General features: G+C 37.2%; 3 protein-coding genes across 5 annotated transcripts in view; 1 reads left to right on the top strand and 2 right to left on the bottom strand.

Moving 5' to 3' along the window:
* The window catches only part of LOC135832506 (protein tolkin-like), a 24564-nt gene extending 21235 nt beyond the window's left edge, over window positions 1-3329 (bottom strand). Inside the window, exon 1 of one of the 2 annotated variants that reach the window (XM_065345785.1) lies at window positions 3238-3329. In XM_065345785.1, the coding sequence (XP_065201857.1) occupies window positions 3238-3294 (57 nt within the window). In that variant the 5' untranslated portion in view covers window positions 3295-3329. Of the gene's footprint in view, window positions 1-3191; window positions 3210-3237 lie in introns of those variants that run through there. The other variant, XM_065345789.1, reaches the window with a different exon arrangement.
* The window catches only part of LOC135832507 (cysteine-rich motor neuron 1 protein-like), a 275113-nt gene that overhangs the window by 194461 nt on the left and 66047 nt on the right, over window positions 1-14605 (bottom strand). The gene's annotated exons all lie outside the window — the stretch shown is intronic.
* LOC135832510 (uncharacterized) lies at window positions 1614-14605 on the top strand. Its single transcript, XM_065345800.1, has 7 exons — window positions 1614-1924; window positions 3329-3477; window positions 4499-4695; window positions 4963-5224; window positions 6165-6431; window positions 8651-8933; window positions 13955-14605. The coding sequence occupies exons 1-7, from the start codon at window positions 1786-1788 to the stop codon at window positions 14239-14241; spliced, it is 1584 nt and encodes a 527-aa protein (XP_065201872.1). The 5' UTR covers window positions 1614-1785; the 3' UTR covers window positions 14242-14605.

Here is a 14605-nt window from a genome sequence, read left to right as displayed (position 1 = left end):
CAGAACGTTCGAAACGAATTATCTATCGGATTACGAAATAATTTTCGTTCGAGTTCAATTAACGAAAGGATTAAGAGGCAGCGTAACATTAGAAAAAAACAAGACACAGTACGAGGAGAAAAGTAAGCATAAACGAGAATATGGCAAAAAATATACACCAGAAACGCGGTGGAAATCGAAATATTCGTCTGGATAGCTCAAGTATATAAAATACCTACCTATGTACCTTAGACGCTCGCTAGCAAGAGAAAAGGGGGAAAAACAGTGAAATTTAGTTCTATTCATTTGTCCTCTTTTTTTTGTTTCGTTTCATTCAGACTGTTTCTTTATTTTTAAAAACGTTTCCACGAAAGGATATTTTACGAGACAAAAACAGCAGAAGATATGGACGGAAATGGTATAAAAACTTTATACCATTGAAGACGAATCGCACGCGGCGGCTCGGGTTTTAAAGTAATTTATTTCTCTCTTTTTTTCATGTTTTTTCTTTCCTTCTGCCGAACAGAGAAAGGTAAAAAAATTTTCTTCTCTTGACGAACTGAAATATGTTTGCTTCTCTTTTTCAGTGAACGACAAGGATATCAAAATAATGATTAGATTTTCAAGGAATTTAGTTTTTCTTTGATGGAAAACGAAATAAAAGGAAAAAACGAACACGTGAAGGTTACACATACCTATACGATAGGTCTCTGTTCGCGTCAAACATAAATTTTGGATCTCTTGACTCGACACGCTCCTCATTTTTTCAATCTGCGTTAAAGTTTGGAAATTCTCAAGAAAATTAAGAAAGTACTTTTCAAAAAATTCCTTTCCCATGATATTCAACTCTAATATGTACTTTGTATCTACTTGTCTTACATTCATTTTAAAGTAAAAAAAAAAAAAAATCAACTCTTTTCCACTTTGGCGTGGGTTTTGCATAATTTGTGAATATGTAGATCAAAAATATGTATCATTCTCGTAAAAAGCGTACCCCCTGAAAAATTGAAAAATCGCCTATTTTTTTTATCCGAAATGGATGTAATCCGGTTAATTAAGTAACATTACTATGAGTAAACTTTTCTTTTTGGAAATTTTTTTGAAATTTTCAAGCTTCCTAGTTTCAAACAGTGACTGAAAAAATCGTTCATCAGTGAGCATTAAAAATTTTATAAATACAAAAACATTTCACTACTTTTTTCACATTATTTTGCCCTATTCCAAAATCTGAATTCATGTCATCAACCCCAAAAACTCGAATAACCTTCTAAGCCGATTTTACGAACTCCACAAATCAACCCCTCGCCGAAGTTTGATAATAATAATATTAGCAGACACACCAATACACCTCAACTTCTATACCATCGAACAAGGGAGAGTCAGAACCGACAGAAATAAAGAGCGACCGAGAAACATCTTGAAAACAAACACCATAAAGATGTGGGTTTGTTTATACAAAAGATATAGGCTAAATTTCCTTCTCAATGCGGCATTCTGCAACAGTAACTCAGGAATTAACATCCACTAAACTTGAACCACACTATGCTGTGGTACCTGGTACGATAATTTTATCGATTTCGTGGCCGACAAATAAAAAAAAAAAAACACAACAACCTACACATACGCGAACTTAATACTTGCGGTGAAGTTCAAATATAATAAATTTGTTACACTGGTCCAGATTACCAGCATTCTTTTTTTTTTTTTCAAAGTCGTCGTTCTCTCGCTTTTTCTCTATTATTCGACTTTCGCTCGTGTTTTTTTTCCTCTCGTAGGTACCGTGCAGAAAAATCTCGAAAGTGTACAATGTGTGTTTTAGGCTTTCGCCCATTCAAACTGTACGATATTTGTTTACTTGTTGTTGGTAAAATATTAAAATTAATCGTGCAGCGGTACAGTGAAAGTGAAGCTCAACAATATTCCAGAGATTTATTCTCCAAAATAGGTTAGTACTCGTACATGGCGCTCGTGTTCCATATAGTAGCACTATTTTCGAATGTTTAATGCAACTTGATGCGCATTGCATACTTGTGTAGGTGCGAGCGAAGGGAGAACTAGAGGCAAAATGCCCGAACGGTTCTGTTAACCCCCCCCCCCCCGGGGAAAGAAATGAGGAAGGGATAGAAAAAAGGTGCCGGAGATGAGAAAGTTCCGAAGTTTTTATATCATGAAAATCGCCAGGTAATTCTTCACCCCTTCTCCCGCGCTCTTTGAAAATTTTACAATTTTTCGCTTGTCACTTTGACAGTGCCGAGAGAATCTTGTTATAACCTTCTCCCGAGCGTGATACGTCTAGAGATGTGCACTTTTCAGAAAAGTAATTTTGGTGAAATGAAAAGTGAAAAGTTCGTTGAAAAGTGTGAAAAGTTGTGAAAAGTGTGAAAAGTAAATTGTGTGAGTTTTATTTTAAAGCTCTCTATAAGAGCTTCAAATTGATGTATTTTTTGCCTATCTAAAACACACAAAAAAACAAAATCATATTTTTTCACCTACTTAACCAAATAGTGGTAGTTTTGAGCCTTTCTAGAGCCTCTTTGAAAAAAATGTTGTGAAAAATATTAAAAATGGATGCTGAATTGCGAAGGTGGAGGAGTGGAGATAATGAAACTTGATATTTGACTTTGTCAATGAGGTCAGTGATCTCTAATGAGTAAATTGATTGGTCACTCGCCTTTTTTTTTAGTAAAAACTGAAAAGTGAAATGAAAAGTAGGAACTTTTCTTTTCAACTTTTCATTGAAAGAAAAGTACTTTTCACTTTTCACTTTTCAGACTGCACATCTCTAGATACGTCTAATCTCCGGCACTATTTTGGGAAGTCAAAGCAACAATTTCCAATAAAAAAATATTCTAAAAATCTAAAATGAGAGTGAAAAGTTAAAATATACATAAATCAAAAAATCTGAATTTTCTTTAACATTTTTGTTGAGATCATTCGACCGTGATTTCTCAATAAGGGCTATAATTCAAATTTCAAAAAAATTGAAAACCGACGAATCATAGAAGGATGTTACTCTGTTGAACAATTTTTCCGATTAGAAAATCAGGAAGAACAAAATCAATAAATTCAAGCACTGGCCTAAATCATCTTTCAAAAATTCACTACACTTTTAATTTTTTTTGAAAATTTAGCCCAATAAAGAACATCAATCCAAGTATATAATTCACATACCCTACCTAACTAACTACTGAAAAATCTCAAAATTTACCAACCATATTCTACCCACACTACGACGACGAGATAATGATCAAAAGAAACCTTGTCATTTGCCACTCGACAAAGCATTTCACATCGCGACACTTTCAAAGAGTACATATTTACGCGTTTACTTTATACACGCCCGAAACAGGGACCCGAATCATCGAAGACCTAATGATGAAAACATATTACGATCAAGAGACATGGAACGACGTACAGGATTTGTTTTTATACGGCAGGATTACCCGTTTAATATGCAAATGGGACAAGGATTTATTTACGCAACTCGACGCCATTACGGTACGTGAATCGTATTTATAATTTTAAAGCAAACACACATACTTACACATTTACATATATATCAGCAGCACAATTGATAAAATTAACGCTTGTTGTGTCGCACACCTCTTCTTCCTCTCTCTACCAAGTTCGTCATCTTCTCCAACCACCTATTTCAATCCGCTACAAACAAAATTCAAAGTTTAACTTCGATTTATTCCTTAACACAATATTGAAAACTTCTCTCAGCATCGCGCGTTCGTTGGCAAATTTCACGTAACGAAAACGATGACGAGCTTTTGTAGCTGCATTCGCCACGTTCAACCATATAATAACTTAGTTGTTACTAGAGTGAACAAACGAGCGAGAGGAAATCGGGAGAGCTCGGCGAGGGAAATCGTGAAGTATCGAAAAGCCGCGTAATTATCGCGTACCTTGAGACGCCTTCAGGCTGCTAGTTTTACGCAAAAATCGTTTACGTAAATTAATAATTAACTGAGATATGGGTATCTCGACTGAAGACCATCATCGTCGCGTAGAAATAACCTCGTGAATTGTTTAAAACCTATCAGCATAAAGGTAATAATTATACCTACACTGTAAGGCGAAAAACGCAACAGTACACTTACTCTGTCTCACCTTTAGGGTAAATTCGAGCTAATCATGTACAATGAGAATTTTCGCAGAGCATTTAAAATCAATACAGGTAAAATACAAATTACATCGATACGAACCTACTCAGATTATCAGGTTTAGTCCAATTTATTCTGACTGAGTTATTAAAAACCATCAATTGCTCACTGACTGCAAAATACGAGTAGGAGTAGTTTTCGCTTATTAGGTTAGGTATTACCTCCTATTTTCATTGGTTACTTTTGAAATGCAATTTGTCATTAATATGACAATTTTCAGATTTAGATTGATTTCAACATACTCGTAGATGAGTCTTTAAGGCATCTCTCACTAATTTCAAACGCCACCACATTAATAAAACACTCTTCAGCAGTCACTTAAAAATCAACACTTTTTTCCAATTTTCCAGTCACTGAAGCAAATTTTCATCGTTGAATCGCCTTCAAAAATCAACATCCACGACATCATCGCATATACAGGGAAATATACCAGCGTCGATTTTGACGGTGAATTATTTTGGCGAAGCGAATCGTACGATGACTACATGATGAATGTTTTCAATCGTGACAATATCAGCTGGTTGTCCACAAGTCAGGATATCATCAGGTAAGAGCATTATATGTATTACGAATTGGAATCATTTTCACAAAAAACGTGTAACGACATAAAATCGAGGAAAAAGTAATTAGCAATCAAAATGATCAACTTGGTACATATACGTCCCTAAAACTGGCAGAAATGCAATAACGGCACTTCAAATAGAAGTGACTAAAAATAAACACAACGTAAAACTTTTCCAAATTTTTGCTCCAACTTATGATTTCAAACTGTTTCAAATTTCGTCTCGAATAAAATCCAACTATCATTTCACAGATACCTAATAACGTGTCGTCAAAAACTCCCTAAATACATACATCAAGACACATATCACGGACTCCTAGAACTTCATTTAGGCACCTTGACCATCACGACGTCCGACATCGCTACCATATTGATATCTTTTCCTAATTTACTCATTTTACGCAACTATAAATTGGTCAAAGCACTTTACGAAATGTACAACGAAGAGTGGAAATCATCAGGTATCCGGCACAGATACCAATTACGTAACCTAGACGCAGATTTCTCCTACGTGGTAAGTCAAACCGACGAGAAAATTTACCCCTCGCCTTCGCTATCCATTTGCCACAAAACCTAACGGCCGAAATCGGAGCGTCGATAGAGCTAATTAAGCTATACGACGAGAGACCGTCGAAACATTTGCAAAAAAAAAAAAAGGAAACCCGCCATCGCCATCAACCGTAAGCCTGACAATATCGTCGTCCATTTCGATGATAATCTTATTATTATACATCGTTATGCGTACACTAGCATTGTGGAAATAAACGCCGGCGAAGTTTTTCCTTCGTCACTAATGTGACTCCTCGCCCGCGGTCTTTCTTCGCTATATAGCCAAGTACCTTCGCATAATAATAAGATCTTTTTGTCTCTTTAATGCAATCTTCTGTGAAATTATTTCGACGCTCGGGTATATCCATAAGTACTTTTTGTTGCATTTTTGAGCAGTCGGGACGAAAGAAAGGGAAAAAATTCTTCAAATAGATAAGATTTACTTTCGAACCAGAGACAAGATACAGGACGAAGAGATGGCGCTATTATTCGCGACCGAACGTAAAAACGAGGTATACAATTTAATGTAAAATACCTACCTACGCGTCTCTCGTCCTGGAGATAGAGGTATTTTTATCCCGCCGTCGCGTCGTTTCCTTTTCTTAACAACATAGACGAAACAACGACCAGAGAAAAAATAAGAGACTTAAATGCGACCGAGAGAGCTTTACGACAACGTAGACGACGGTAAATATAATAATAGCTTTTTACTCGGATTCTCTTTTCGCATCGATATAATTTAGCCGATGAAATTACCTTTACGTTCCCTGTACCGCGTTTTTGTCTTTTAAAATCGCGATAAAAGCAACTCGATGTTGATAAAATGCCATCACCTTTGTAGCATTTATTCTTCAACGTGCATACGTGGCAATATTTATTACTTATTCGATTTTTTTTTTGAACAGGGACGATGTACATTGGCTGTGCAGCCCATGCTACCTTTGGATGCTTTACAATTAGCCACTGAGTTGTGTCCCGAAGCTCATACGATTAGGGTACGATTTGATTGTTCTACTCATCACGATATCTTGTTACCATTGACAAATCTGCATAAAGTTAAAGATCTCAGCGTAGTTTGCGTAACAAATGGAGAACGTAGCTTGATGGATTTCACGGATATCGAACCGATTTTGCGACATCACGGAAACAATATAAAATCGTTGGAGCTCAAGGTATTGTATATACATATTATTGTAGTAAAATATAATAATTTCTGCATAAATAATGGTCAGAGAGGGAAGGACACACACTAAAAGAAAAACTGTGTAATGATACAATGGAAAAATTTGAAAAACATACCTATCGATGATATAAACGTTGTTCTAAAATATTTTCTTACCTGAAACAAAAAAAATACGTACAATTGTGGATTAGTTGGTTTCATAATCATTTCACAACTGGTGGTCGAATCGCTATTCGATTACGGCCCTTGACCACTAAAATACAATACAAATTGGCTGAGTTGCTGAAAGCGGCAGGAAAAGTGCGTCAATTTATGAGATTGTTCGGGAGACCATCTATACCAGCTCCAAATTAGGAGATGAGGGATTCGGTCCTCAAAATGCGTTCAGGCGACCCACCTGAACTCTTAAATCATGCTCTGCCATTTCTCAAGAAATTTATAATTATTCTTAGGAGTCGCCAGTTTTTTGAAGAAAAAAAGTTGATTAACAAGAAGTTTTTCATTTTTTAATTAATCATCTCATCTTTAAGAGGAGGAAATCATCGCATATGGGTCGAAGACGCACAAATGCTCAAGCATGAACTTTCATATTTTTAGATTCACTGGTGAATAATAAATCTAAATTTAAAAATAGTACCTGAAGTGAAGATCCTAAAGTTCATTTTCGATAGTTCGAAATTTTTAAAAGAGTTTTCAGGGCGTTTTAATAGCACAAGTAAGAAAATAAACTGAAACGGAGAAATTGTACAGCTTTTCGCATCATTTTTTCGAGGAAATATTCCAAGTTACCTGAGCCTATTGGGAAATTAGCCGAACGTAGAAAAGTCGACATGTTTGAACACTGGAATCGTGGGCCAGCGATATTATTACAGGCTGTTGTGCCTATTTCGTAATGACAAATTCGATACGTTTTTCGTTTACAAAAGGGTCGCAAGCGTCGGCTTATCGCAAAGTGAAAAGTTTTCCAAATCGCATCGGGGTCGAAGTTTTTGGTCGGTGGTGGTATGATCGTCAGCAGTGGTAAAAACGGACTACTATACGCCCCATGCGATTTGAGAATTTCAACTCGACGAGTTTCGGCTTTCTGGGGGGTAAGAAGGTAGCGGCAGAGTTGGATAGAATTTCGGCTATTAGTAAATTGGATACGGATGATTATTTAATGATTATTTCTTGTACTGTTTCGGTCGACTTGGGAAATTACGTCGTTGTTGTATTTCAATTAAGGAAATCTGCGGTAAGATTTGTGCGCCCACACGATTCCAAAGTTTTTGACTCAACTCTGGGAAATGTCGATGACAGAATTTTTAAGCTGAATGGTCATTTCAAAGTTGCTTTTTAACGTTACCTATATCTGGCATTAGAGGTACCTGTCGACCAAGTAATTGATATAGTCTCGTGTCTGAAAACCAGGTGATAGGTTTTTGAGTGGTTTTACTCGTATACATGTTACGCTGAATTAATCGTGCTCCGTTCCTCCAGAAAGATTACAATAGAGCGATGTTATTGAAAGTCGAAAGTCGTCGTACTCGATCTAAAACAGCAGTGCTCCGACTCTCCTACACTCCCAGTCACCCTAATCATAGAACAAGAATCATCAAATCGACCCTCAGCCTCCAACCAACCCGCGAGTACTCACCAAAAAACTAATCTCAAATCCAATTGTCGATATTTCAATTCTACGACATCATTTCCGCAAAATTTGTCACGAATTAGAGCTAAAGTTTTTCTCGCAATCGTTCGACTACGTTAATTAAACAGATAAACTTAATCGCGCAAAGATATTGAAAAAAATATAAACTTATCACCGCGATAAAAACTTCTTCGTGGGGTTACTCGAAACGTCTTGCCCTGCCCTAGCTCGTACCTATCTTGCACACACGCTGGAGAGAAGTGGAGAATGGGGCTGAGACGAGCTGAGGTGAAAATTAACGTTACGTGCGTCGAAAATGTATCTAGATACATGTACCTTGTTAGATGTTGCTAAAACTATATCTATATCTTTACATATACGAACCTACGTGGTCGTACATGTACGTCTCCCTCCCCCACTGGCCATTTACTGTGCCCCTTCATCGTATATATAGACGACCATAGAGTTGCTCCAGTTACATTACAGAACGTACGGTAGTTTTAATCTAGTAGTCTTCAATTACACGAAATGTACTTTTAGTAAATTTAATAAACTATGTTTTTGTACATTTGAAAAAGGTAATAGACGAAGTGGATACACACGTTATAACACGATTCTGTCCAAAGTTGGAGGTACTAATTTTAAGCGGAAGTAATTACGTAACTCCGCACACATGCGTCTCCTACCAATGTTCGCAAACTAATCCGACAACGACTACGTCTAACAACAGCAACAGAAGCAAAAACAACAACAACATCAGTAACTTGACTAAGCTGCGAATATTTTTCTTCGCCGAAGGTGATAACACTGTTTGCAATAACGTGCCACAATGTTTTTGGTACTCCACGTTAAAGCCATCGGGTAAGATTAAAATACGTATAAATGGTGGATATTTCACCCCAACCCCCTTGGCTCTTGCACTGCTCATACTTATCCTTATAATATACTACATATTAGATAGTAACCCTTTCCTGCCATAAGTGTATAGAATCCGACTAATTTTCAACCTTCCTTCGACGTTGACACGTTTCTCTTAAGCTGAGCTGAGTAATTTCATAATCGGAGAAAAAACTCGACCGTTCAGTAACGCGAACCAAATTGAACTTTGTAAAAGTATTCGAAGTAGTAGTAGAGGTGAAAAAAAAGGTGCATCATATCACGCATATCTACCTACATTCTACGTATTATTTATATTTACGTTTACACCTCGTTACCATAGGCTATTTATTACGCGACGCTGGCATAAAAAATTGAAATTTTTAATTCCGCTAAAAGCCGAATTACCTCGCGTCTTCCGTAATATTTTTACATACTCTATTTTTCTTCTCTCTTTTTTCGAGATTTCTCGCGTTATTTTCGACGCGCTATTATTCCAGAAGTTTTCTCATCAGGGTGTTTTTTTTTCATCATTCTACGTCGTAAATGATATTATCACGCGAACATCGCGTCGACCGTTGCATTCAAATTTCACTGTGCTTTTTTTTTCCATTTTCATCGTCAAGAACAAATGTGTGTGTGAAATGAATTAATGATTCGTTCCATATTTTGTATGTATTATTCGGTATCGTGATATCATATGCGAGAATTTGAAGGCGACAGAGAGGGGGTGAGAGGAGAGTTGCAAAAGTAACAATTGAATTCGGAACCGCAAATTATTCAGCTGCTGCACCGAACATGAGAAATATGAAGTCCAATCCTTCCCTCTTCATACCGTTGGTCCTTATTTCAATCAGAAAAACTAAGCCCAGAGCTCAAAATTGGCGGATATTTGAACTACAGTGCCTTTGAATTACCAACAATCGATATGCCACTCCATTTTTAATTTTTTTTTAATCAAATTAGATCAAAATTATGGAAGCTTGGGCTCCTATTAGGGGAATCGAGATTTTTCTTTGAAAATGAATTGTCGAAGCGTTATACATTTTAGATTAGCTATGTACGTATGCACAAGTTCAACGTCTTCATATTTTTGGCAATATGTACGCAAAAATGGGTAAAAATTACAAGATTACTCCACCAACCACTGAAAGAGTCGATAGTCATTTTACTGGGTCATCATTGAAAAATCGAGCGAAATCAGAATTTAAGACTTCATCATTATTTGTTCAAGTGATAAGGATACGTTATGGAGAATGAACTCGTACACTTGCGGCAAACTGGTTATGCAATTCTATCAACACCTATGTGATACTACTTGTCTGGGTGCAAAAGTTGAAGGCAAACATCAACGCACTGTTCTGTTGCCATAGTACGATTTTGAAACAAAAATGTCACCTTTCAAAGCGATTTGAAGAGTGGTACTTTAGAAATGGTCTGTTTCAACTGAAAGGAGCACTAATCCTTAATTTAAATCAAGATAGAAAAATGTCGACGTCATGCGATAAATTGAATAGAATGGTCTTTATTCAGAAGTTTCACTTTTTCACGCTTTCACTAGTTGAAGTTGTTGGGATTTCATGGGGACATGATTTCCGATTTTTTTTTATTCTCCCCTGAATCCCTCCTGGTCTTCCAAACTGCGTTGTTCCTGTCGCACTGGGCTCTCAAAATCGAAAAAATCATGAAAATGAAATGAAAGAGTAGCCGATGACAATTTTTCATAAGTTAATTCCTTCGTATAACCTTCTCGAGAAATAAATTCCTCAAACCTCGAAGCAATGTTGAGCCTTCTGTGTTGTGCATCCAAAACAAAAAATGAATAAGAATTTGGTCGACATTTTTTTCCCCCAAAAATGTTCAATATCTGAGAATTCCTCAAAATAAATTCTTTGGAGGGAAACTTTAACCCTGCATCATAATTTAAGCATATTAATATTATTCAATTTATTTTGCGTTTTCATAACTTGTTTTTCAACCTGGAGGGCTCCATAAGGGTAAACTCATTCGAATTTCATGTTACTAATTTGCGATCATGCTTTGAATTGCCGTTATGTCGGGAGTCGTGACTTTTCATGACAATTATTAACATGTCGATAATTTTTAAGATCAGTTTTTTAAAAAATCCTTTAAAGAAAATTTCATGAGGTGCCCAAATATAGACTACTTGCGCGCATCCAAATGTTCAAGTACGAACGAACTAAGCAGCAATGAATTTGATGATGGAGATATCTTTACGTATCTATAAAGTGCGCAGCACTTTGCTAGAAATTTCGAAAGTTGACGATTAAATAGTAATTCTCCTCGAAACATCGAAGAATAAGTACGCCACAAAGATATTAAAACGTATATCCCTTCCTGCCGCTTCAATCTGCAAGCACCTAAACCACAATCCAACACGTACCACGTACATTGAATCGAAAAGCACGCATTTCATTATCCTCACGATAGTATCACTCGAGTCTGAAACCGAGGCAGACATTTAGATTTTCGCGTAGATACTTTGGCGTACTAGTAGGTAGATCTTTTAGGTTGGTAGGTAGGTACATCCATCCATATCAAAATGAAATATTTACTCAAAAATACCGCTACGCGGCGCGGCTTTTTGTATCGTAGGTACATTCATTTCAGAATCGCTGGCGGTTTTAATGAAATTATTTGGAAAAGTTGGCGAAATCCGTCTGTCGTGTCTGAGAGAGAAATCTAGCGAGAGAGGCAATTGGAGTTGTGGGAGTTGGCACGATGCTTTAACATAATGCAAATACAAATAAAGGGGGATACCTTGGCTTTGAAAATAATACCGCAACGGAAATGTATTCTTATTAATATTTCATATTTTGCAATGTTTTACATTTCTTTGCGGAGGAAATATTGTAAAAGCGAGCAAAGAAGAAGAGTCGGGGGCGCGTTCAAAGTTCTTATAATTCATAAAGCGAAATGAGCGAGCGTGCGGACACGATACCGGGTGTCGGCCGCAACCAGAGGCGAGCAGCGTCGCGTCGCAGTTACGCCGAAATTCTATTTCGAGCTTTTTACATAATTAAAAACAAGAAACGTTGCGAATATGGAGAGTAAAACCGGAGAGCAGAGAGAAAGAGAGAGGGAAGGAAAAAAACGACCAACGTTACCACAAAGTTTAGATTTAGATAAAAACAGTGTTTTTCGCCGAATATATGTAGTAATTAAAATCCGCGCTGTGCGGCTAACTCAAAGGACACAGAGGGGGGCCTCGCCAAGGATCGCATAATTTCGAATAAAACATACACATAGAGAAAGAGGACCTCCTTCATTTCTCTCTATTCGCAGCTATCGCCGCAGCATCGCGACGGCGAATATTATAAAACGTATATAAAAGGTCGCATGGGGAAAGTTTTACAACACTATAGTTTCGCTCTATTAATGATTTCCATAATTAGTAACTTCTCTCTTTCACTCTTGCAGTACACGTTGGGTGTACGCGAACGCGATGCCAGAATCTCTCTACTCGGTCCTCCGACCATCTCCCTGGCCTCGGTCTCCACCGACGACGACGTTAGAACGCAGAAAGAGAGCAAATGTTAAATGAATCTTCAGTTTATCTTTCGCCAACGATTACAAAATGGCACTTTCGCCGTTTTCTGCTTGTGTAGCTTTATCGCCATCGTATCGTCGCCCTCTCTTAATTATGTTGTAAATGACAAAAGCTATACGAAATTCCGAAATCTCGACGTACCATATCTCTGTTCTGTATACGCAAGCAAAGCCATACCATACCACACCACACCACACACACTCGTGCACGTAGTTATATTCCATAAAATCGTCTCTGCCTCTGCCTCTTCTCTCACATGGCGTATCCCATTCTGGCACTGATAACGTACCACGCAGATATTAATTTACAAGCGATTCGTAATGCGATGCCATCGCCACTGAATTTCGAATTTGGTTTAACGTTTTCCGTCCTTCTCGTTGCGATGACGAAGGCAAAGACGACAACGAAAGTGTTTCCTTTGTAGATTAGGATTAATTACAATGCTCGTCAGTCCTTTCTTGCCCGTACCATAACCAACACAGACTGACAATACATAACTCTTCGCCATCAACAGGGGTCTGCTTTCCTCTCTTAGTGCCCTTTTCTTTACGACTACTGTACTAATGTAAATCGAGCTATTCGTAAACTGGGCCATTCGCAAATGTAAAATATTTTCACGCAAAGAAGCTCTCAATTAAACTATTTTGTAACCGACATAATCGGCTTACGATGATAAATTCACCGTGTAAGTGAATTCGTCGAGTAACCAGATGAGAATCCTCATTTGATTTTGAAAAAATTAATTTCTTTCATGTTTGAGGGGCATTTCTTACACATAAAGGGTCGGACATGATGGTCATAGATCGAGAAAACATTTTGCCAACATGATGCTAGAGTTTTAGCTAAAAATGGAATCTTTGGATCATACGTCTACAGCCCTTCAACAGTAGAATGAAATTTTTAAAAAGTTTTCATGGCTACAACAACTGGAACTCAAGCCATCTACATTTCAAAGTTTTCAAACGACTTCATTTTGTAAGAATTCAAATGCTCATATCACTAATTTCTGGGAGAAAAAATCGCAGATACCATCAGTTTGCATCATTCGTCATCGTTTTATGACCTCGACACAGATGCAAAACAGTTTTAAAAAATGTATTTCACATCGCGCACTTCAATTCATGTATACGTATGATCTGATATGGAATTGCCTACTAGACAAAAAAAATTCACATTTTGAAGCAACCGACTATTACTTGTCGACCATCAACACCGACAGTTGTTCACACGTTATATTGATTCCATCTCAAAATGCAACTCCACACCAAGTACCTCAAATTATTATCGCCTGATTCGAAATTTTGGTGGTGATTCTCGAAACAAAACACAACAATTAGATCTACCCTACTGCAAGCACCTCTCCACAGTTTCTCAAAGTAACATATTCTTCCTATTTGTCCTCGGTATTAATTCAGTCTTTCTCTTTACTTCGCAGATGAGTCAGGCAGTCGACTAACATCAATTTTCCTCGAATCGCCTCGCATCCTCGAATCCCAAGCTAACCAAATTTTCAACTCGTGTACAGTGCCCAGTTACCCGAACATGCAAATTATCAGTATCAGTGATTACAACGAACTAGACGTCACTCACTTGAACTCATTAACTTCCGGAGACCGCATAAAATACCTGCATATCTCCCGATGCCAAAAACTACAACCGCATCACGTCAAAAGATGGCAACACCGATTCAACCGCAGCCATATTCTAATCCACGTTAACTGACCAATGCTTGACCGAAGACGACCAGAAAACACCGCTTATTTCGAACCCACGTTAGAATCTCGCCCTACGATTTGGAATTCTTTTCCTTTTCGAAAAAAATACCGCGCATTTTTACATTTTTTTCTTCTTCAAAAATAAAGATAGGTATTCAACAAACATTCTACAAGTAATTTTATTTTGTGTTGGGTCGAATGTTTTCATCTTTTTCAAAGAAACAAGTATTCAATATAAAAATCTAACATACGGTGATTTCATTCAACTACCTACGCAAGTAATATTTATTTTGTTTACGCTCTGTTTTTTCAAAATAAAATGAACAGTATTGGTCACTCTGTTTCAACACATTGCGAACTGCGAATAAAAG

Source organism: Planococcus citri, chromosome 1 (genome assembly GCF_950023065.1).
Source record: "Planococcus citri chromosome 1, ihPlaCitr1.1, whole genome shotgun sequence".
In the NCBI taxonomy this organism is placed as follows: Eukaryota; Metazoa; Arthropoda; class Insecta; order Hemiptera; family Pseudococcidae; genus Planococcus; species Planococcus citri.
The sequence above is the reverse complement of the archived record's forward strand: the minus strand, read 5'-3'. Positions and strand labels throughout refer to the sequence as shown.